The 24,324-nt window shown below is 41.8% G+C and overlaps 2 protein-coding genes across 18 annotated transcripts in view; both read right to left on the bottom strand.

The window, feature by feature from the left end:
• The window catches only part of LOC137174056 (uncharacterized), a 47,070-nt gene extending 39,949 nt beyond the window's left edge, over nt 1-7,121 (bottom strand). For 13 of the 17 annotated variants that reach the window (XM_067579073.1, XM_067579060.1, XM_067579061.1 and 10 more), the window contains exons 1-5: nt 5,108-7,121; nt 2,393-2,480; nt 1,653-1,790; nt 560-601; nt 378-447 (exon numbers count right to left, since the gene is read on the bottom strand). In XM_067579073.1, coding sequence (XP_067435174.1) covers nt 378-447; nt 560-601; nt 1,653-1,790; nt 2,393-2,434 — 292 coding nt within the window. In that variant the 5' untranslated portion in view covers nt 2,435-2,480; nt 5,108-7,121. The remainder of the gene's footprint in view (nt 1-377; nt 448-559; nt 602-1,652; nt 1,791-2,392; nt 2,481-5,107) is intronic. The other 4 variants (XM_067579068.1, XM_067579063.1, XM_067579067.1 and 1 more) reach the window with 4 other exon arrangements.
• A 1,892-nt stretch (nt 7,122-9,013) lies between these two features.
• serpinh2 (serine (or cysteine) peptidase inhibitor, clade H, member 2) overlaps nt 9,014-24,324 on the bottom strand; it is a 19,605-nt gene continuing 4,294 nt past the window's right edge. The window contains exons 4-6 of the mRNA XM_067579629.1: nt 21,383-21,475; nt 20,537-20,769; nt 9,014-11,447 (exon numbers count right to left, since the gene is read on the bottom strand). Coding sequence (XP_067435730.1) covers nt 11,142-11,447; nt 20,537-20,769; nt 21,383-21,475 — 632 coding nt within the window. The 3' untranslated portion in view covers nt 9,014-11,141. The remainder of the gene's footprint in view (nt 11,448-20,536; nt 20,770-21,382; nt 21,476-24,324) is intronic.

Here is a 24,324-nt window from a genome sequence, read left to right as displayed (position 1 = left end):
TCAGTTCTCTGAATATCTTGTCTGGTTAAGTCTGTTTGTGTTGCCTAAGATCAAATACAATTTCTCAAAAAAATAAAAAATAAATAAAAAATCCTGGAATCCAGACAGCTGCAGCAGACAGTAGCAACCAGCAGCAGGCCAGCAGCGCCGACATCAGAACACTGCTGCACACCAGCGGGCCAGACACCAGGACAAAGCCAAGCTTCTGGAGGACCGGAGCAAATGTTAACAGAGGATATCAATGTCTGTCGCTATTTCCTGGTGTGTAGAGGGGACCCCCCTAAACATACTCTTCATCGGAGTCATAAAGTTTTTTTAGAACTACTACCTTGTGTGGTGTCATTTGACAGTAAACTGTCTGTCCTCCAGGTACCCACCTGTGAGGCTGGCGAGGTACCGGTACATGTTGCTAGTGTAGTTGTCCTTGATGCTCTTTTCCCTGTAGGGCTGAGGACAAACAAGGGGGCATGCAAACGGGTTATCTTGCTCCATTCTGGGTGGGTTCGCCCCACACTGTGCTAAACTGCACGGCCGCATCAAACGTCTCCTCTGTGATTACCGTCTCTGACACATGGACGTAGTAGGCCAGCTGCTCTGCCACCTGCCCATGTAAAAGAGTGAAGCAGAGGAGAAATGAATCAGAGTGATGGCGAGGAGAGGATGAGCTATGAAAGAGAACACAGGGATAAAAGGGAGGGGAGTGAAAAGACAAGAAAGACAAGACAGAAAGGGCAGAGGAAAAAATGGAGAAATGAGACGTTGGACGTGAGAAAAAGGAAAGAGATGGAAATGAGAGTTGAGAGGAAGAAAAAAAGCACAAGAGGAATGGAAGAGTGAAGAAGAAAAGGGAGACAGGGGAAAGACAAAGAGCTGGACCATAATGGGGATGCAAAATTTACAAAGCCGCATACACAGCAAGACATCCTGAAATACATAATTAAATTGTGGCATTCAGTGATTCTCTTTTGTGATCTCTCGAAAGCAGGAAACTATTGCGGCCATGAAATAGGAGACATTTTTATTAATTCCTGTGGGTCTCTTTAGATGCAGCTCACTTGGTATTCAGGGACATCATTACCAAAATCTACAAAAGCTCTTATCAGTTATAATACTGCATAGCACTGCGCCTGTGTGTAGGGGTGTGTATATCTTTGACAAGGCTTGGCAGCAATCTCTGATTCACATCTTCTGGCTTCTGAGGAGAATGGGCAGTCCAGCATTTCTACAGTGTTTTTGACATTTCCATTAGTCAGGATGAAAGCTAAACAGGTATCAGAAAAGCTGGACAAGGCTGCATAAAGAGCCTGAACAAAGGCTTTCCAACACCTCTCTGACGGGGACATGCAGGTACACGCATACCAAACTAACTAAACATGGCCAATTAAAAAGACACAGCTAAACACAGTCTTATCCATCACCTCATTCAGCCACTATTTTCTCCATCAAAAATGCGTTAGCTGCTTGAACCCACTCATAGGAATTAAGCAGCCCCCCCAGGATTTTCAATGTCAGAACATTCATTATAGGGCTCAATGGGGCACAACTCTTTCATTAAGGGCTCCATAACACATGTCTCACTGGGGTTCAGTCGTTATCTGGTGCAGAGCTCCACTGCAGCTACATTTGGCTAAGGGGGAGAATGTGTGGTGCACCTGTGAGGGAACGGAGGACTCCACCCGATGCCACGGATGTGACGGAGGTGTGTTGGTGGAATTATACAGCTTTCTCTCTCTGTCCTTCATCCACAAGTCCTTGGTTACACCGGGAATGATCCTCAGAACTAACAACCTCTGCTGGACGGAGAGTCCAAGGACAAGAGTGGTTATTCGGTGTGATAGTGTCACCGTGCAACTGTGCACACCCCCAGAGAAATGGCAGGAAAAGTTGGTGCAATTACAACTAATGACATGTATCCCCCAATTATAACGATGTATATCATAATTGGAGAAGGCTGTGTTCTAACTCCATGAAGCTTCCCCACCCACCTGGCCCCATTCCTCACCAGCAATTTTAACACGCAAGCAGGTGGTGCCTGAGCTACCTCCAATATCACCGAATGATATCACTATGCAGATTATACAGAGAGCTGTCTTGTCGGATAATGCTAATAGGCAGGTACGGCTAAATGTGCACGTGCCAGAGTGTGACTGGAGGTGTGTATGTGTGTGTGTGTGTGTGTGAGATCACTGCCCACGCTCAGCAGCTGTTATTTTCAAGGGGAAGGTGCGTGTACACGTACACACACTAACGCATATATAAACACTGCAGAGAACAGAGTATGGGTCACCACATGTAAATGCCAGCAGTGTGTTCCCAGGAAGAGAGTGGTAATTAATTCTATTAATTCAATTGATGAGAGGACAGTGACTGTGCAGGTTCACTGAGCACACACCAACAATGTCGGCCTGGTCTCCATATTCTCCAAATCTGCCATTATTCTGTTTTTTCACTGTATTCAAATGAGTCTGCACAGTTGTTGCCTGAGTCAAAGGAAAAAAACAGAAAATGATTAACGACTTACAAACATAATTTAAAATGATTTAGACAGCAAAGAGAAAAATAGTAGGTAAATAAAAAGAGATGAGATTAGAGGAAAGCAAAAGGGAAACAGTTGAGTAAAGGTTGATCTTGAAAACAACAGTTGACAAAAACAATCCCACCATCATATCGCAAGATCATCAGCAGTAGATGGAGTTTGATCAGTTGTCATGGAAATGTAGATTGTCAACATATTCATTTTTTTCACCCTCTTTTAAGAACTTCTCGCTACTGTTGTCAACAACAGGGAAGCAATTAAAAGGATAAAAAAAAAAGTGTTAATTGGGTTTTATATCCTTGTTGCCATATGGCAGTGACTGAATTTACATGGACCTCAGTAGTCTGATTTGTCCTGGCTTTTAACTGTCACTGGACTTCTGAAATGCATGTAAACAGAAAAACCTAGTTTCCCTCATCAGATTAAGGTCTTAAAAGAAACCTGGTTATCAAAGATAAACTTTTCCCACAGAAACCTGACTTTTGGGCATATATACACTTAATCAGGTGTCTTAAAGCTTTTTTTTTTTAACAAAGCACATTAACATGACAAAGACCCAGGACAGGGAAAGTATCTCTGTCACAGCAGGAGAAAGGAAAGATCACTATGGGCAAAATAGGGTATATCATGAACATTTTCTAAATTTGAAAGCTATTATATAAAACTTTATTTGGCTTTTGCAGTTGAAATTGTAATGCAATGTCTTACTCTCCAACTCCTTGTTATCTACTGCGCTGGAGCTTTTATTGATAGAGTTCACAGTCTATTCACATTTGCTTAATAAAACAAACCATTGCCTCAATGTGTCAATTTATGATTGTCGAATTAAATAAAAAACACACTCACATCATTGAAGACAATATTATAAATATGCAACAATACTGTATTATTATTTCTGGTATACATAGTACATTTGCCAGTCCTGCTTGTACTGTAGTACTGTGTATTTTTATATCTAAAATCTAAATAAAACTGAACATATCTGTGTGTATCTTCTTTTTAATGAACTAAAATGCATGTTCTGATTCCCTGCCTTCACCTGATTGAAACCGCTGCAAAGAGCTGCGAAATGAATCTCTAATTCAGGAATTAGTGTCAAGTTTCAACACATATGTTGTTCCTATGCAACAGAAAAAAATAGTTTATACTACTGAGTAAACAAGAACACTTTTCTCATCTAATTTCAGAAGTCATGTTATGCACAGTACATCTGAGAATCAATCAGAAAAAATGGAAAGGAATTGGCTTAGAGAACTGGAATGATTTTCTAGGGCATACTGTCTAATTCAGCACTGGTATTACCACTATAAAAAACAAAAAAAAAACACTCATTTGGTTGTAAAGGCTTAGACAAACATCTGGTGGCTCACAAAATCCAACTTCCATTCGGTGTGTATGAAGCACTTGTGAGACACACAGTCTGGATGACACAGCAGGTGATTCCTGGATGTATGGTTTTTGGCTTTGGATGAGAGTTGTTCGTGTTCACATACATACATTGGGCCATAGTAGAACACAAGAATAACATATGTCTCGCATTGAATGGTATTCCACTTTAATGTTCGTCTGCAATGTAGATACTGTAGTTCTAACCCTGTGGAGGTCCACTGTTGGTGGTTGGGAGAACTTGACCATCAATTCTTCACTGCTGACAAGGTTTCCATTAACAGGTTGATGGCTTTACCAGGTTATTGGTGCACAGTCGAACCAAAGCCTTTTCACTACATTTAATCTCCAGTTACTGTGGTTTACAGTATGTAAGTACATGTACAGACACACAGTTGAATGCACCAAAAAAACAAAAAAAACATTTCAAGAGACCTTCATTGCAGTGATACGATAAAAGAAGGACACCCATTTTCATAATTACATCTGGTTCACATTGTCAGAATAATCTAGGCTCACTACTCTTTCTTTTTCTGTTATTTTGAGCACAGTCATTACTTTTGACAGTAGTCTGAACTTCAGGGTTTATGTAATTGTGCCGAGACTTACTATTGTATAAATGAAAATACGAAAATCCAAACTGCTGAAGAAAAAAGAAAAAAGAAAAATCACACAATTTCTTCCTTCCAAAGATAATCACATAATTACATAATTAGGCATTTTGGAGGAGACCCATACAACATAATTGCGCGATGCCTTGTCATTTTAAAGATTTGCTAGAAACCACATAAAAGGAAAAAATTCAGGGCATCAGGCTGTGCAATAGTGTAGGAAAGATATGGATTTCACCTCATAAGCGCACAAGTATGCATAAAATTAATTCTCAATACATCAAGAGCATTCATTTGTTTTTATCTTTTATATTTAAACATGCATTATCTTTATATCAAATCATAATGGCACATGCTCTTAATTATTCAATGCAACTATTATGTTAAATACTGAAAATAATAAAGACATAACATGTACATGTTGCACCTCAAAGTCTCCGAAAGTAACAATATTCTTAAAATGTTGAGAGTGACATTTAAGTTCAAATAATCACTTCTTGATCTACAAGATGTGTGTCATGTTTGCACACATGCAGTATGCATGTTAATGTGTGCAGCCATCATTATCATTTACCTTTAGGTTGGATCACCTGAGACTTCCAGTCATTGTCAGAAAGGTTGTGGCACACTGTCCTGTCCAACCCTTCTGGGTCAGATTTGAAACACTGGGGAGACAAAAGGCCAAAGAACAAAAAGTAAGAAGCAGTCTCATCCAGCTTCAGAGTCTTCACTGCTGTCTGTCGCTTTGTCTTTTTCTACATAGCGCTAAATGATGATTTGGTCCAGTCACAGCTGTTACAGTTTTATCAAGGTCTTGGCAAGTATGCCTGCACCTGAGATCATGACAAACCTACAACACCCATCTTCCCCACCAACTTCTTTCTAATCCTGGGATTGACAGCTGGGGGCCTGTGGAGAGCACGATGAATAATTTGTGATCTGAAAGATCTGCAGGCAGGCAGAAAATTCTTAGACAAAAGTAATAAAATGGTGAAGTCAACAGCTTCATGAACTATTTATCTTTCTGGAAGTGATATGTCCTCCTTCGGTGTCTGTCTGTTCTGTTCCACTCCAGCCACCTCACTTGTCAAAGCCCACAGCAGTCCAGGCTTTATTGAAACTTTGATTCAGTTTCCCAAGTTGTCAGTTTCTAAGGACTGTGTGCAATAAAGGAGACAGGTTATTGGGGAGAAGAACAGAGAAATGGCCTAATGAAAAAAGAAACCTTAACTGGAAGGAGAAAAGCTAAGAAACCCCATAGTACAGTGTGATCTGAGGTTGGAGGAAGCACAAAAGTTGACAATGATCAATAACATTAATATGGGCTGCTGGAGACAGTCCGCTTCAGGCAGATTAACTATCTGCTGCTGAAGAAGACAATAGACAATTGTGACAGAGTAAAGCTATTGTGAGATATTTAATGTAAATATTTTCAAATGTTTTTGTTAGCTTGCGGTTTGCCAAGTCAGATCCCACTTATCATTTATAGGTTTAAAATTACATACATTTATGCAAAGCCATACAGTCCAAATTGCTCACATCTTGTCACATTCAAAACCGCAATTTACAAGTGCAAAGTCCTCCTGGAAAGCTTTAGAAGTGTGTTGACTAGTAGCCAAACCATGCTGGTGAAGTCATCCTATCCAGTAGCAATGTCATTTAGACCCACTATTGGGGAGCATTGTGGTTTCCCAGGAAATTAGCAAGCAATACTGAACAAAAACTAATCAATGACAGCAGTAACATGTTTTGACATGGTTCAATCCTAGTAAGGGAGCAGTAGCAGAAAATAGCTGTATAAAACATTTACTGACAAATGACAACTATTACTATGTGTTACTAGGAGAGTGTATCTCTGTAGATAAGAAACCATACTCATAAAGAGCACATCATTCAAGCATATATTACTCGAGCCCCGATATACAACTTTCTCCTGATCGATATTTAATTATTAACTAAGCAAACACACATTATGCACATAATACTGCAGTCCATACATGTGTCAGTGCCAGGACCCAGATATTGTACATGCTGGTCAATTTGTGGTTTATAGAGACACATAAGTGGTACAGAGTTATGATTAATATTATTAGTTTCACCTGTGCATCTCCTGCCATGATGAGTCCAAATGTCTGCTATGAAATATGACGCACACATATTGTGGTTTTGAATTTAAGTTGGAGCAATGCTGACTGTTTTGAAATCAACAACGACACCAAAACCACGATACATAGGTAAGCATGACTTTTTAGTACCATTAAACACCTGATATTAATTACCTGTGTATATATAAATGCATATTTATGCATTGGAATATTCATCTTCATGTGTTTTGACGTGTAAACTAGCTCACAGATTAGCTAAAAACACTTAGCGCTAGCTAGCTAACATTGGCTGGCTGCCTCACAAGCTAAACACAGCCCAACTCAAAAATATCTGGTAAGAGTTATATATTATCACCTTTTATGGGTCCGCTGCAATGGCTGAAAGGATACATTACGGGGTTTTTATGTCTTTGGAAGCTATATTGCATTCTTTTTCCATGAGCACAACGGTAAACCGATTAAAGGGTGACGGCTAGTAGGCGGTTTCGCTGTTCCAAAATTGAAACAAATCCGGCTCTCCTATTGGATGCCAAAATACGTGAGCCATCTGATTGGTTAGCTGTCCCTCCAAAACTGTAACATACTCTGGAGGGGGAAACTTCTTGGAAAGTAGTTTGAGGAAAATAAATCTCTGTCAGGCAGCAGTAAAATAATGAAAACATAGTGTTCCTCTATTGCAAAATCAATCTGTTGAATAACATGCTGAGACATGAAGTCTGTCTATAGGAAATACTATTTGACTTGGTTCCACCTGATTGTCCCTGCCGTATTTTCAACCCTGTCATTCCTCTGGTTTCTCAGGCTGGTTTTGTCTTATTTTATGCATCTGTGGGGGCTCTTTATTCATTAATACATGTTAGCTAAATCTCACTAATTCATACAAAATTAAAAAGGTTTGTTTAAATTAACTAAGTTTTCCCTGAGCTATAAATAGTCCTGGGGAAGCATATCCTAACTCTAGATATTGCCTAATGTGAACTCTAGCTATGTAAATACTTAGGTAAATTTATGACTGAAGGCTCTTTTGTTCATCTAAGTGGCTGCGAAAGTGCATCTTCATTAAAGTCAAGCCAAATGCACCATATATCCCATTCTCCCATTCCCTTTAGAGGTTTAAATCAGCTTCTTAATGAAAATGGTCTGAAGCAGTTGCTGCCTGTGTGGCTTTTCAGAATGTCAATAAGCAGTCCCTACGGTTGAACAAAAGTATGAAACATCTCTGTATCCATCTAACACATGCCTGCCTCTTACTTTTGACCTATCTCAGGCTTTTAACAAGAGCAAGGCGAAAATGGAGGGGCCCCTGTAGCATCCCTATCAGCAAGTTGACCCCCAATTGAGCAGAGCCACTTCTACGATTTGCTCTAAAGGGTAAGTACTGTAACTGGCATGACTCTGCTCTGAGTGCTCTTTCGCTGTCTCACCCCTCTTTTCTGCTGCTCGGATTGTCCAAGAGCTGAACCCATCACACGAGGCAGCAGGAGAGACGGGTTCATGGTTCCACTTTTACATCATGTTTTATTTAAAAACAGATATTAAACATTAAATTCCCTTCGAACCTTTTTTTTCATGTGAGAGGGTTTGGGAGAAGCTCTACTGTTGGTGATAGTGTCAAGTCATCACACAGAGCACATAATGCATTTCACCTCAATTACCTGTCCAAAATATTGCTGCTTGCTATTGCCAAAGAGTGCCCTGCAGCCACAGTGTGCTGAAGAGACAACACACACCAACAGTCAACAAAAAAGGCTGTCTGAAAAAGCACTTTCATGAATACAGTTAAAAACATTAACCATAGTGGCATGACAAATCATTTTAAGGGTCACCTACAAAAACAAATTTATTACACTGTGGATTCAATTGGTTTTGGAGTTCTTGCTAATTAGTTGAAAACTTTGTCTTAAACGCTGTAATCCAGAGAAAATATTCCATTTTATGCAGCTACAGCTCAGTGAAAAAATGTAAATGGGAAAGTGTACATTAACTGGCCTATTAAGAACTCAAATCAATAGTCTCATATTCCTCTTAAAACACATGCTGTGTGTTATTTTAAAGCTTTGGAAGCTTTTAAAGCTTTGGAAGTGACTTTAGATGTTAATCTATTGAGACCACAGGCAAAACATTTATACCAAAAGAAAGGAGAAAATTGAGTTTATTAGTGTTTATCAGCACAATCACCATTCAAAGCATGGTTAACTATTACATTTGCATGCAATGCGAACCTTCTCTGTTTGTGATACAGTATATATAGCTGCTCCACATCACTCAGAAGTGGTTTTCTTACCTTCTCCTATTCAGTAAATCAGATTATGTCTGGCTACCTGTGAGCGGATGTGGACATGCATGTGTTTGTCAGTGTTCTGAACTGAATAAAATGTGAAGGCGAGTCAGCGGGGAGCTGGTGTTGGAATGAGCAGGATTGATGTGCGCACAGCAGACGGCCTCGGATCCATCATCGGCTTGTCTAAATTGAGCCCCTGGGTTTATTCAGTGTGGAGTATACCTGCAGTATTGTGCCCTTTACAACTTTCTACCGCACAGGAGGGCACTGCAGAGAGGTCATTGAAGTAGCTTTATTCACACATGAATGCACATGTGAACAGCACATGCACACACACAAACACACACTGTTGCTGAGCAGACCTGTGCAGAGAGCTAAATTAGGAACAAAGCTGTAATGGTGGGGTGTTACTGGAACAGATTCACAGAATGCTGTGCATCAGATGGACCAGCTGTGTGTCTAGACGCTGTTATTTAGCACTATAACAGGACAGATGTAGAACACATTTACATTTTAACCTTAAAGAAAATGCACTGCACCGCTCCTTTTTCTGGTTTTGCTACCAGACTTCAATCACATCTTGAATAAAACCATCACATCAGTGTGTTTTAGTGTGTGTGTGTGTGTGTGTGTGTAGGCAGATAGACCAATGGTACTACACAAAAACATCTTATGCAGTTGGTCTGAAATCGTCTAGTATTTTAATAAAACATTGACGATACCAAAATGCTAACTCTGTTTTAAGTGGAGTTGCAAGAAGGTACTACTTCTTTCTTTCACTCACATGTTTATTTCTCAATAATTCATTGGTGAAACAGGGAGGAAGGACTTTTTACCCTTACTAGTTTGGAGGCCTTTAAGTTTGTTGCTGCACTTTGTACAGTGAAAGTGTTGCCCCTCAAAATTCGATTACTGATGCTAGTTCAGGGCTTTAAATCTGCTTTCATACACCCTTGAGGGTCAGTCAATTCAGTTCAGGGTAGAATTAAAGACGAAAAAAGCCTCCAGTCTTAGCCTCTATCAGTACTGTCAACAAAGATGGAGCTGTGGCAATCCACACGTATTATATATTAATAGCAATTTTTGATTCATTGGTTTGTACCAGGATCAGGTGAAGAAACTGATAAATATACTGTAGCTCAAGCAACAAAAAAATAAAATAAAAACCAGGCAAGAAAATATTTATTTAAAAGAATCCTCATATTAAACATCAAATATGCATTCCAGCAGTAGCCACTGTTGTTCATTTACTCAACTCATCCAAAAAGCAAATATACAAATGAAAATCAATACATCTTTTAATTGCTGTAATCACCCTAAACATTGTTGTTACATTTAAGTCAAGCGATGTCAGTCATGTTTGTTTCCAGCGGTATAACGGTGTCATCGATCCCTGATGGTATTAAGAGATTAAAAGGTTCCCTGTCCTCTCCGTGTTGTTGACAAGCGTTGTGACTCATTACAGCCATTAGCATTAAGCTGGCTCATCAATAAGCATTTGGCCGATCCATCAGTCTTTCTGAGATGCAGCCCAGGGGACCCCGCCATAGGTTCCTGCCAGCTCCGAAAGAAGCTGCACAGGCACCCTTGATCTGTCGGTCACCGCACACACACACACATATTCAGGCACACACACACACACACTCACCTGCCCTGACAGGGAAGATTCAAGTGTCACTGTGAGCATCTGTTTGTTAAAGTTCTTTGTTGATGTTGCTGTTGGAGTGTTGTGTCAATGTAACCACTACTGCTTGTCAGCATGTTAGTGTTTGTCAGTGCACTCTTGTTTGTCATTTTGCTTCGTGTTGACTTGTTCATTGAGGGCTTGAATGTGTGTGTGTGAGAGAGTTTACATGCGTGGGAGTGACAAGGAGCAGGGATATAAACTGCGAGTCTGTCCGAGTTAGTGTTTTTTCAGTATCCATCAACTTTAGTAATGTCTTGTACAGTATTTTCATTTATGTATGCCATGTAGGTGTCGATGTGTGTGTGGGTGTGTGTGTATGAGACTGTGTCAAGTATGGTGGTGTCAGTGTCAGTCAGTGTGAGATGCAGTGTCAATGTATGACAGCCAGCCATAGTCTGATGTGATAGTATGCCACAGTGAATGACAATGTCTCCTCTTAAAAACTAGTGTGTAGTCTTTGAGAGTGAATGTGTAAGAGAAAAAGACAAAAAAAAGACAAAAAAAAGAGGACAGATGTTGGTAACTTTTGGTGGTGCTACAGTTCATCGTGCATGGCCTCTCCCTCTGCGTGGTCCAGAGCTCCCATCAGCAGCAGGGCTCCGGTAGCGTTGTCTCTAACAAACATAATGAAAGGGTGGTCAGCGTAAAACATCTTGGGCTTTTCTATGTTCTCCTCCTCTAGATCCGCGCTTCCTTTCCCAGCCTGGGCAGCAAGCTCCAGGGAGGCCCAGTGGAGGACGCCGCCCAGGTGGAGCTTCCCCTTGCTCTTGTCCGACACCCCGGAGAAATCAGCCACCTTCTGGTCCCACGCGTCGGTCAAGCCCAGAGCAGATAACTGTTTCTAGGGAAAGAAAAACACAGAGTGATGTGGATTTATGAACCGCTTTGAATCAATTCTCCTGAAGCTTGAAGCCATCCTATATAGAAACATCCTGCAAGCGTATGTGTACGAGCAGCTGCCAGGACACTGATCAATTATGCACGCAAGGAGACCAAACAATGTGTGGGAGGGAAAGCACATTTTAAAATTTCATGATGCTGTGACATTCAGAAGTGGGAGACATGAGCTGACCTTTCCGGAGCTTGCCACATGTTTAACGTAAACATAAACATATCCTCCGCCGCAGTCAATCGATAACTTTTTTTTAAAGGAGTTTTACACCGTAAGGTTTATTTACTTTATACCCCAAAAATTTGAGATGGGAAGGAGGCTGACAGTTGCCCTTGTTGTGAGCTGGCAGAACAAAGTGGGCGACAGGCAGAGAGGAGACGGAAGGAGGAAGCAGAGGATGAATAATTTAAGAGTGATGCCCCGTGACCTCGGCACCTCCTTTGTTTTGCCTCTGATATGAATTCCGCAGAAAGTCGTCGTCATGACAGGTAGTTTATCCTCCCATGGCAGAGGGCCACTCACAGTGACAGGCTTCTCCAGGGGCCAGATGAGAGCATGTGTGGGTGTGAGTGTATGTGTGTGTGTGTGTGTGTGTGTGGATTTCTTTGTAGATATGCGTGAGTAAGGCCACGGCTAGAAGACAAGCTGCAGAGGAATATGAGTGGGTGAAGACCGTGTTTTCAAACATTATTTAAACTTTTGTTGATTAAACTCTTTATTGGAAATATCTTTTACTGGCAGACTACAGCAGTAAAATATTTGGACCACTTTTCTGGCAAAAAGTAGATGTTCTGTGGGTGTTGCCTCGCTGACTTTGGCTTGCTTTTCAAAACCACGTTGTGATAGCTCAGTCTAATACTTCTGAGCTCTTCAAATGGCATGCTAATAGACAATTGTAATAATCCATGTAGAATGCCTGCTTTTCTACTTAAAAGTTCATGTGTGCATGCAAGAGGAAGTTAAACTGGATCATGTCAGCTTATGCCTATACATGAAATAAGTAGATGTTATATACAGTTGTAGGCATCTGTCACTCCATTTCTAGTGTTTTCATGCCAAGCCTCCTTCCTCCACACAGACACACGCTCACACACACACAATCTCCTGCTCTAATGCACTTCTATTGTCCTCATCCATTATTCCTCCGCTCTTCCTCTCTTCTTCCACCCGTTACCACTACATCACTGTCCTCTGCCACACGCCCGGCATCCCCATCCCTCATCTGCCCGCGTGCCTCTATTTTATCCCACTCTGTCTCTCTCTCTCTCTGCTCCTAACTCAGTCTTTTTCCTCTCCGCCTCATCCTTCTCTTTCTCTGACAAGCCAGCTCGCCCCGGTATATACGTACGTCGCTCTCTCAACTTGTCGATCTCCGCTGGAAATCGTTTCGAGGCGTTTCGCTCCTTATCCAATGAGGAAACGGAAACAGACTTAAGCCGCTGGATTCCTCAAATCATATACCTGTGAGGAAAAGCAGCTGGTTTCCGTCTTTCTCTGTGTTGCTCATGCCCATTCTCCCTCATTCTCTTCACCAGTGATCCTTGCAGACCCAGCTCACTTGGCCTACAGTGTTTCAGGTGACACTATGTAGCATATAAATAGTACCCACCAACCCCTCATGACCCTGCCTTCCTCTCTGACTCATGCTCTGCTTGTCAAGGCAAAAGCACTTGGTTAATTCTTTTTAAGCCATAGTGTTTAAAAATTAAGGGAACCTGTGGCAGCATGCTGGGAAACAGGCCAGGGTTGTCAGGGGAGCCTATGGAGGCCTTGTGCACAACAGAGGTGTGGCACCGCATTATATGGGAAGAGAAACCTCTGGGAGATGCTCTTTGGCTGCCCTTTCTCTCTCAAGCACTACATGAATCTTAGATGGAACTGTACTGGGCAGACTGCTGATGCCTCGCGCACAGCGTCAACTGGTTGCTTCCTCTGTGGGTGTCTGTGTAGCTTACTTACAGTGGTGCAGTCTAACCAGGCCTGAGGTAGCATGGCATTAACCCTGAGGCATGCAGCAATCCACATCACATTATTTCTGCTTGATGGTTGAGCCCACTAAGTAGCTTGTTGGGTGTACCTGTGGGGGGTTTAAGGGGATAGGATGAGGCAGCCAGGACATGTTATAGCCCTCTCTGCGAGGAGTTGCTGTGGGTTGATGTTAAAGGACAGAGCAGCCTTAATAATGACGATGGGAAAGAAGGAAAACTGAGAGGAAAATCAGAGATCAAACAGGGAGACTATCGCTAAACAGTGCTTCTTTCATCTCAGCTGCTGCTTGAAAACTATGGATCTTGAGCTGGGAAAAGACCTTTAAGACACATTAAAATGAAAAATACATTTCCCAAGTTCTAACCTTGTGTCCGTGTGTCAGCTGTCTCTTGTTAGATGCCAAAATTGTCCTAATTTTAAGTATTTTATATCAAAATCACTCATCATTGTTAAACATTACAATATTCCTGATGACTCATCTTGAACTCCAGGTCATATACATAAATGTATCCAATCAAATATGATTTGGAGTGGTTAGCTAAACCCTCTCATCATAAACAATGTTCTTTACAGTTAGCTTGTGGGTTGTAGTAAGTAGCAGAGCAATATCGTGGGCCAGAGGTTTGTCACCGGGCAAAACCTTTGCTCACATTTTCTAAAGAACATGGTTGACTTCTAATTTATTAATTACTCCCTCCTCCTCCTCCTGATCTAACATCTAGGGTGAGAGAGGTGTGGGTGGAAGCCATCAGTCTGATACAGTATTAATCACACAGCCATATTTGCTAAGCCACACCCCCTTTTAGCAATCCCATTAGATCTGACTGACTGGATTTAAATCCCTCCTGTAACTATGCCTGCTCACATTATTTCGTTTCACTCAGAAATACAGTTTGTCACATCATGGAAGACACCCTTACTTCTTTTTCACTGTGACTTTAAGGTTATTGAACCCTACTTAAGACACATAATCGTTTCCACCAACAAATGGATTTTTTTCAGTATTCAGAGAGGGACATATATCAGAAAATGTAAAAAGGACATCATATTGGACATCAGGTACACTATGATTAAAGTAGCGTTACTAAGCAAACTCCAATGATTCTTGTAACAAAACAAAAGTAGACATCCATCAAAAACCATTTGCCTTACAGAGTAAAAATAAAGCTAAATTTGGATAAGATGGTAGATGGAGAGATGAGGATAACAAGGACTGTAAAGTCTACAGAAAGCTGAATGAGGTGAACTTCATCTGAAATCAGAATATAATAAAGTCATCAGGGCACACCACAAAATGGCTCAATGTTTTTTGACAATTTTTTAAATGACTATTTCTCTGACAATGTGATGTTGAAGGAAAATTTTGCCACTTTATTTATGTGGATGTCCAATCAGTGTTGATGGTAAATGTGGTCAATTGAAGCAATTAATTCCTCAGTGCATGCTATATTGACTGAGAAAGCTGAGTTTTTCTGAGTTTTCCTGCTTGCAGACCTGTGCCGTCAGTGCCAAGAGTTGCACACATGTTTTGGACAGTGTGGGAAAGGCAAAGCAGGATGCAGCCACATATGGTAAGATACTATCAACGCTCATGCCAAAATCCCTTAGAAAAATACACAATTTAAAATAGGCCTTGCTTGTAAATGTAGCACGAGCAAATTGGATGATATTTTAAAAATATGTTAGGAGCTACTGTAATTCGGCATTTTGTAGGTAAATGTTTGTTTCAGTAAAAATGTTGCTTAAATGAGCAGTTCACAAGCAATCCACCACCAATCATCGTTAGGTTAAATTGTCATTTTTTTCAATGGAGTTCGGTGTTAACGTACTCACTCCCCTCTGAAGAGTTCTTCATTTTGGCTGTAACCCTTGGAGCAAAAGCTGCTCACATTGTGCTTTTTGGTGAAGTGCTGCCCTGCAAATGTTCTCCCTCTGCCTGGGAACATCCTATCCAAAGCTACCCCAACTGCAGCGCCTGTCTTTCGGCTGCATCTGTAATGTAGCTCCCGTGTTTGTTTGATTCCACAGCACTGTATTCGGCCTCATAAATTGTAATAGTGCTGCCACAACTCTGCTCCAACATTATATTGTAAAGCAAGTTGTTTTTTTTGTGTTATATTCAGCTCTTCTGGATGTATCATGGAGAAACTCAGTAGCTTAGCTGCGGCTGTAATGTCACTCCCGTCATCTTCCAGTCCACGCTCTGTAACTGTTAGTGTCTGATTCCACAGTGAGATATTCAGCCTCCTATCATGAAACTAGTTTTCTTCCAAATATACTGATATTTTTAAGTATTTAGTAGAATGATGTTTTAGTGTCTGCTTTTCCCTATCACTAGTGTAACATGGTAGACAGGAGTATTTTGGGAGGCCGGCATTTTACCATCCTTGAAGGCACCACTACAGAAAACGAGGAAACTAGCTTGTGGTCTAAGGCAGATCTCCAAAGTCACCTGGAAGACTTTTGCCAGCAAATGAGCACGGAGCTCTGGGTGCAGGCAACATGGAGGGATGTTAAACATTGTTTTTTTGCATATACTACCCACATTGTAATGATACAATGCTGGTTGAAAAAGACACAGCAAAATTTCCCTTTAACAATCTACATTTCAAACACAGATGTTTAAAATAATATTTTTTATGAGAACAACAAGCATCGATGATTAGGATCTTTCGCTGTATGATTTCATCACCCTGTTCTCATTATCAGTTGGCTCAGACTGTAACAAACTCGGTCCAACCTGGTTCAATCAATTGTGACACCCAAATCATGACTATAATTGGCTCAACAATTGTATAAATCTCTTTGCATCTGCTGCTGCTGCACAGTTTTTACCTCCTGTTCCCTCCGGCTTACCAATCATCAAACCGCCAAATAATTCTTTTAAGCCATTGCCACCCTAAACATCTACAGACGTGTTCTGCCTTTTTCAATACTGCCCTTAATATCCTGCGTGGGTGGTTTCAAGTATGCATTATGTGGCACTGGCATCATCACAGCTCCATTTCATGGACACATTTGATACCGGCTTTTAAAGAAACCTTTCTTTCTCTCTCACACCATGAGCTCTGTTGAAGCTTCAAAGCCTCTCCATCTCTTTATTGAGTCTCATCAGCAATACTCCTTTTGCTATCTTATTTACATGGGCTTTTACCTCTTTTGAACGGTCAATGCGCTCTCTGTCTCTCATTCACTAGCTCGCATATACACGTGAACGGCTTTTTATTCCACAAGACCATTTTTACCACAAATGAAAAAGGAAAATGAGGCCTTAGCATTCAGCCAGATATTTAACTAATGGCCATGAAATACATCTGATTAATTTATATGACACAGGGCTGTGGTAGCTGTGTTAAAACAGCTGCCCCTCGACACTGTATACTGCGGCGTGTGCTCTTGTAAATATTTGATGGCCTTTTGACCTCATTAGCAATGACTGAGTGAGCTCTCCGGTGCACACTCATATGTCTTAGTCACCAACTGGAGATACAGCCAGAACAGAGCTTAAGCTTGGCCATTAATGTGTATGTGTGTGTGGCCTGGTCAGCAATGGATCAGAGACAGAGGGAGAGAGCGATGAGGGTGGTTTATTCAGTGACCTCTGGGCCAGGCTTGTTAAGAGGGTTCTCCGTCTCTGGCTACAGACTCCAACACAGTCTGCCCTTCACCAGAGGAGAACACCACAAATAGGGAGACGGAAAGAAAGGAAAAGGCAGAATTCTGCAGCTATTTATAGCTCTCTGTGACGCTTTCCACCTTGTCCCCGAGCAATCATTGACCCCCCTCGTCCTCCTGCTCACTTGCCTGCCGAATGTCACTCCTATTTAGGTCAGAAGAGCCAAGGTGGGGACTGAGTGATGGCATATTAGAGGCAAATGAGAGATCTAGAAAAAGGAATTAGATCCGTGAGGCTGATATGACAGAGAGGACAGAGGTGAAGAAGGGAATGGCTGCGTTTGGATGTGGCAAATGCGCGCAATATGACTCTGAAGTGCGTGATTTTGTTTGTTCTAATTGCTTCACACACAGGACACAAGTGTTAGGCTTGACATGCGCGCACACACACACACACTACTGTGATCCTCTGTTTGTCCTGATGCCGTCGTCCACTCTCAGGAGTCCATGACCGTCCTAAGCATTGACAGACAGAGTGGTAAACAGCATTAACGTACGGTGATGAGCAATTATTTGCCCGACCCAATTGGAAAAAATGATCGTCAGAGAAGACATGGCAGGCTGTCACTGGCCAGAGGGGTTGGACAGACAGATGAAATGAGATTGGAATGGGTTGAGGGTTTGTTCAGAGCTTTAGCCCGTTCATAATGATTCCTAAAATGCATTTCTTTTTCTTTAGAGAGCAAACGGCAGGAGAAGACTCGTGACGAGTCAGAGAAACGGAGGCCAAAACATTCAAGCACTTATCCATAATTATGTTACATAATGAGAATGCTGTACAGCTACTTTTTTTAGTTATTTACAAATGGTAAAAGTTTTTTTTTCTCCTGTCTAGCAAACTCTCTTTCAGAGACAAAAGGGGATTTGCGCAACAGTATGTATTCTGCTCTTTCCCTAGCAAAGTCATGGCTGTGTCAAAAGGAGTTGTTTAAAGCTTTAGTTCTAGATTACAGCCTCCTCCCAAGAGAGTCCTGACAATGTTAATGTCAAAAGCTTGTTCCTCAGGGCATGGCTAGCAGAATAACATGGCAGCACAACTCTACAGAGATGTTTGTTAAACTAGAAAGAGGGCCATCCATGATGAGGTTAATATGTACATCTAAAGGGGACATGGTAATAGGTTCCAGTCAGTGTACCCTAGCCTGGGGAATGGGTTTTGCTGACATGCCCTCTGTATCTGTCAGGTTCAACTAACCTCTTTCTCTTTTTCTCTTTCTCTTTTTCTATGCCTGTATACTCACCTGCAACTATTGTACCATCACCTTCTGTCTCTTATTCTGAAATGACTCTCTCTGACTCAAATGGCGACCGCAGAGATTCCACATGCAGACAACAATAACTGTGATAGGTCAGGTTGGGCTGTTTGTGTTTCCTCTGACAGATTTTCGATGCTGGTAGAGATTATTGCTAGTAAGGACAACATTAGTTTCAACATAAGCTTCAAAAGGGAACTTTCTGTTGCTATGACCCACATCAGCAGGATATTGTTGAAGTTGTGGAGGCCTGTGTGATTCTAGCAACTTGTGCGCCCTTGCCCCTGCTATGTACACTGTGGCCTGGTCAAATACGTGCTCTTCCACCATGCCGACAACTCTCTAACCTCTCAGTCAGCAGCCCGACACAGCCTCAGGTTTGGCCTTATGAACCTTAACAACTCCCATGCACTCACATTAGCATCAGCAGCCACTAAACCGCTGCCTGTCTGCCTGATGCTCCTCCGAGCTTTCTCTCCTCTGACTCAGATCAGCCGCACGCTGGCTCTGGGAGTAACAGGAGCAAAGATCCAGGCAGACTACCAGCTGGGCTGTGGCATGGCCTTTGTGCTCCTCCAAAAGGAGGTCTGCAGGATGCTTTAGAAGCCCACAGTAGAGGTACAGGTCATGGTCATCCTCAGGCCCCTCTTAGCCTCCTAGTAGCCAGGGTTTGATTCCCTGCTGAAGGCTGTTACAGCCTTATGCTGTGTGTACAGCTGGATGCCCATCATCTCAAAGGAGACAGGAGAAATGTGGGAAGGAGAAACATTTGAACTCACCTGTGTCTGAATCTACATTGAGCTGGAAGGGGGCAAGTCAGGCCACTGTTTCAGTTACAAAGAGCACTAAGAGGACGAGGAAGACAGAACCGTAGGCATGAAACGGAGGTTGCAGGTGAAGAATGCATGGAGGAAGGAAAGAAAAGAAAAAATGACAAGCGAAAAACACAGTGCAACATGGAGGCAGAGCACCGAGGCACAAGGACAGAGAGATAGGAGGCGACAGAGCCAAGCAGGGAGGAAGAGGCGAGACATTTGAATAGAGAAAAATGACTCTTGAAGGCGAAGAGAAAGAGAACCGAGATAAGCAGAGTGCGAGTCAGGAGGAGGAAGTGGCCAAGACAGAAGCAGAAAACAAGAAGACATGGAAAACCCAAGAGGATGATGAGGAAGACAAAGAAACAATGAGTGAGGAGTCGATCGCTTTGAGACGTAAGAAACCGTATCAGGTGAATTGAAAAATGATGTAGGAAATTAATGAAAGACAGAAACTGTAAGAAGAAACTACAACTGAGGCTGCAGGAAAGGAAACCACTCTGTCAAATTCCACTGCAGCATTAAAAAGCTGAGCAATTGCCTCTCCACTGCACATTTAATGTAATGTATATGTGCAGTCTGCTGTGCTGAGTACAAATGCAGGCTACACAGATCAAAACTAAAAGTAACCAACAAGCAGCACTCCTGTGGGAACACCTGTAGATGCCCTAGAAAGAAAATACAACAAATCTCATTGCTGGTGATGCCAAGGTGACTTGGGAAATGAGGCTAATTGACTATAGGCTTGGTCCAGTGGGGATAGAGCACCGTGTTGTTCACACTCACAACCAGGATTAGCCAGAACCAGCCAAAACCCAAAGGGAAAATTCAGGGGGGTACAAGTTAATGTGGCTGTGCTCCAGCAGTATACATGTTCCTGGAGAGGGAAAGGAGGAGACAACCAAAAGACCCAAACTAAAAGAGAAAGTTTCCTTCCAAAACATGACACTGAAATGGAACAGCGTGTCACATCCTCAATGAGCTTCTTAACTAATCAGGTAAGACATCAGCCAAATCCTCTATCTTCTATCAAAACTTCTATCCAAGCATTCCAGAGCAGACAGCATCAGAGATACCACTCTGTCTGCCATCGTACACATTCATAATGCATAAGTCTGAACTACATGAGACTCAACAGTTTATAAAAACAAAAATGTTAAGCTTTGTGTGGATTTATAAACTACATTGCGAGTGATTTCAGAACTGGAGTGACTTAAGTAAAATATGATCACAGCACACATACATATATTTTGGGGTTATAGCATTCAGAAATGTGATTAATAAGAAAAAAGTTTGCTGTATTAACCTGCAGACTGAGAGTGCTGGTGATATTAGCCTTGGGTAGCGAGACAGCCATACTGGTGACATTGGTCTTCTCCAGCCACTTGGACAGCCGCTCCAGGGTCAGCAGCTTCTCCAGCCTGGACAGATTCTCGACCTGGAAGGGCAACAGGAGCACCAGGCTGGCCTTTCCTCCCCACAGAGGGACCTCCAGCACCTGCACCATGTTTTCCACGTCTTCATGATGACGGTACAAACCTGGAGGAGAGAACAGGAGGAGACAGAAACAGAGTTGAGGAAAATATCAAGAGTGTCAAAGAGAGGATGAGCTTTTGCTATATTGTATCGGTTTTGCTTTTCAGCAGTGGCTCTTAGCAGTATTGCTCTACGGCAGTTCTCTTGAAAGTGGGTTCAGACTTGTATTTTCAGCTGTGTCACTGCAGTTACGAGGTGCCACCTTAGTTCTCACCTGCCTAAATGAACTGAACTAAAGCAGTAAACACTGCAGAGTTATAGTAAATCAATTCAAACATGATGTGAATGCAACTTCAGACAGGATGACAAAGGATCACCAAAACAATCTATTTCATAAATTGGAAATGACATTATAATATAATATCAAATAGAATACAAAGCATTCCTCCAACATCTTTTACTGCTGTCATAGCAGAAATTCACTCTGCCTTGTTGTTTTAAGACAATACATAAAATATGAAAAGGGTGCTAAATAAATGATAAGGTACACAGTGATAAATATGAGGGCAGCAGATTGGACCTTACAGATGTTCAAGCCATTTCAGAGCTTGATTCCTTTTCGCTGCATTTATTTGCTGGCAGCAGTGCGGCAGCGACAGACTGTGTTTTCTTTTACCTGCTCTGTGCATCATCATCACTTTGGTGTATTTCTTCCCCAAGAAGGTGCGACGATCTGTGCTCTCCTCGCTGAACTCTCTCTCCCACAGGCCTGAACAAACAGCCAAACAAACACATGGGACAGAAGTGTTTTGAATACAGAGAGCTTGACATGGATAGGCTGTAAAAAAAAATAAAATAAAAAACACTGAATGATTGATTGGAAGAGGTGAAAAGGTACGCACTACGTTAAACAACGCCATGTTCGTAAAATACATATAGACTTCACACACAGTGACATCGACTGACACTGCGCATGAATCATTGATATAGACTGCCTATTAAAAAATGTCTAGTATTCTCAAAGCTGCTGAGTTGGAGCACTATACAGAGGCTGTTATGAGGTCCTTACGGCCATAGCATCCCATTCACTGTTCACCGCATCCCACTTGACCCTACTAACCCCCTGACAGCTGTCAGTTTAGAGTAGTGGAATTACTGTTGTAATAACCTCACAACACATTCCCAAAGCCGCTGGCCCATTCAATAGAGCAGGGGACAGGGGATGGAGCGAGGAGGTCGGGCAGATTATGACTTATACTTATGTCACTCTTTGTGAATGACACCTGGAGATGGCTGGGGCTGGAACTAATGACGATTTTTTATTATCGATTAACCTCTTGAAAAGATCACCACACTCATGACACAATGCTAAGGTGCAAAAAAAAAAGGCCAAAAAGAATTAAATGCCTCATTTGCTCTGATGAAAGTCCCCAGAAAGCTCCCGGAGGCCAAGGTGACATCTTCAAATTGCTTGTTTTGTGTAATTAACAACAGTAAAGCAGCAAATCCTCACATTTGGAAGTGAATGCTTGGCATTTTGTGCCATAAATGATTTATAAGGGTACTCTAGCAATTTAATATTGCCTTTCTACTTCTACTGAAACTGTCAAAACAAAGGCAGAGATAGGCAAACTTTTAGTCTCTGGTATGACTTGCTATAATGCAAGTTTGAAATCCAGGCTTTCGGTTAGAAATGTCTATGCAGACTCTGAGCCACAGTTGAAATAAACCTGATGATGTCATCTGTTATTTTCTCTTTTTAGACTTCAGAAAGCTCCCTCCAGAGCCACAGACATTATACAACTGTTTTCAGATGCTGAGTAGTCCTCATCATGACAAGCAAACTGAACCTGATGTGTAAAATTGGAGCTCCTTTAAACTTGTTCGAACTGATTAATTTTCTTTTGATCGATTAATCCACTTATTATCATGTTATTGTTTCAGCAATAGGGGGCGGCTTTTCCAACAACCGCCCATCCTCTCACAAATCACAGCAGAACAACATGCGATTCTCCCTCCGAGGCATGCTAGCACAAGTCACACACATTCGCTCCGCTCCCTATCACATCAGAGAGAGAAATATGATCGCACAGGAATTTTAGAACAACCGGCTGAGGGTTACCTGAAGTGGCAGCCGTGTTGTCGAAGTCATGTCATGACGACGAACAATTTCTCCACAGCATGTGTACATGTGTGTGTGCGTGAAGTTGTAAGTGTCAAGCAGGGATTTAATGACCTCATCAGCCTGCACGGCAGACTCTGTTGATCTCTGTGTGTGGCTGCGTGGACTCGCATCTAGACAAGTAGGCCTGCTTCGGATTTGTGCTGCATTATCTTCTTTTATTGTACAGCACAGCAGCGGAGGGACCAGCATCGCTTGAAACCTGAATCCATTAATATCCATCAGCAATAAACAATGAAACAATTGCACAGCTTAGAAATCCAATCGCTCACAGGCTAACCAATTCATACTGTAAACTTCAGGCAAAAACCAGAGAAGAATCAATGCGACTGAATGGCTCCCTCTCCTCCCTCATGTACTTCTGATTACAAGTAGTTGTGGTATTTCAGAAGCTATTATTAGAGGTTAAATATGTGGGGACTTGCTGTTCTCTCCCGTCCTCTCCTAGCTCCCCGTGTTGTTGCGTTATCTTGTGTATAACTTTCTCTCTACTGTGGGGTTTTTTTTTTTTTTCCTTCACAATTCTTATTTTTCTTCTTCTTCCGTCTCCAGTGTTTGTTTGTCTAAAACAGGAACAAAGCCTGAATTAATTAACTAGTGTGGACTGGAACTCCCAAGGTAGGCCTTTTTACATCCCTCAACTATGTCTGTCAATCTCTTTCGCTCTCTCAGCAGGCCACCCTCTCTTTCTTTACTTCCCTCAGTTTTTCCCTCTCTACTTTCCTCCCGTCTCTTTTACTCTGCATCTCTTTGTCCCCTTCCCACCCAGAAATCTCTCCTCATACTGTTCTTTCTCTGCAGTCCTCGTGCCATTCTCTTTGCTTTTAACATCTCTCCACTATAAACATGTTCCACTACTAATTGCCCCCAACCTTCCCTTTGTGTTGAATGCTGTGCACAGCCCAGGGAAGGAGGGACAGCTACGAGTTTTGGGTTGTTTTTTTTTTTAATTCTCCCCTTCAATAATTAACTAAAGGGAATGAAAGTGAAACAAACAAAAAACGGGCAAGGAAGCAGATGCCTGTTCAGCGCCAAGAGAAATTCCAACAACCATTACATTATCACACACTATGAATTGCCTTAGGACCTTAAAATCAAAGACAAATAAAAAAAAAAAAGTTACAACAAACCAGAGGCAGCTGGTAAGAGCAAGAAGCAAAACTATCGACTACTTTCAAATTATGAATCAAAACTAAAGGAATCCAATTTTCCGTAATCTAATTTGTGTGCCACAATCTGCTGTATAATCTAATTTGTATATTTCTTCCACAAAATTAATGAACCGCCCAACGTGGGTCGGTTCACAGAAAAACTAATTTGGTAATGAAGTCAAAACATCAAACAAAGAAAAAATAATTAAATTGCTTATCAATGTATAGTCTGTCAGGGGATGTTATTTTCTGAGGGCTGTCTATCTGTTGGCAACCTGTTTTCAC

Source organism: Thunnus thynnus, chromosome 22 (genome assembly GCF_963924715.1).
Source record: "Thunnus thynnus chromosome 22, fThuThy2.1, whole genome shotgun sequence".
Classification (NCBI taxonomy): domain Eukaryota; kingdom Metazoa; phylum Chordata; class Actinopteri; order Scombriformes; family Scombridae; genus Thunnus; species Thunnus thynnus.
The sequence above is the reverse complement of the archived record's forward strand: the minus strand, read 5'-3'. Positions and strand labels throughout refer to the sequence as shown.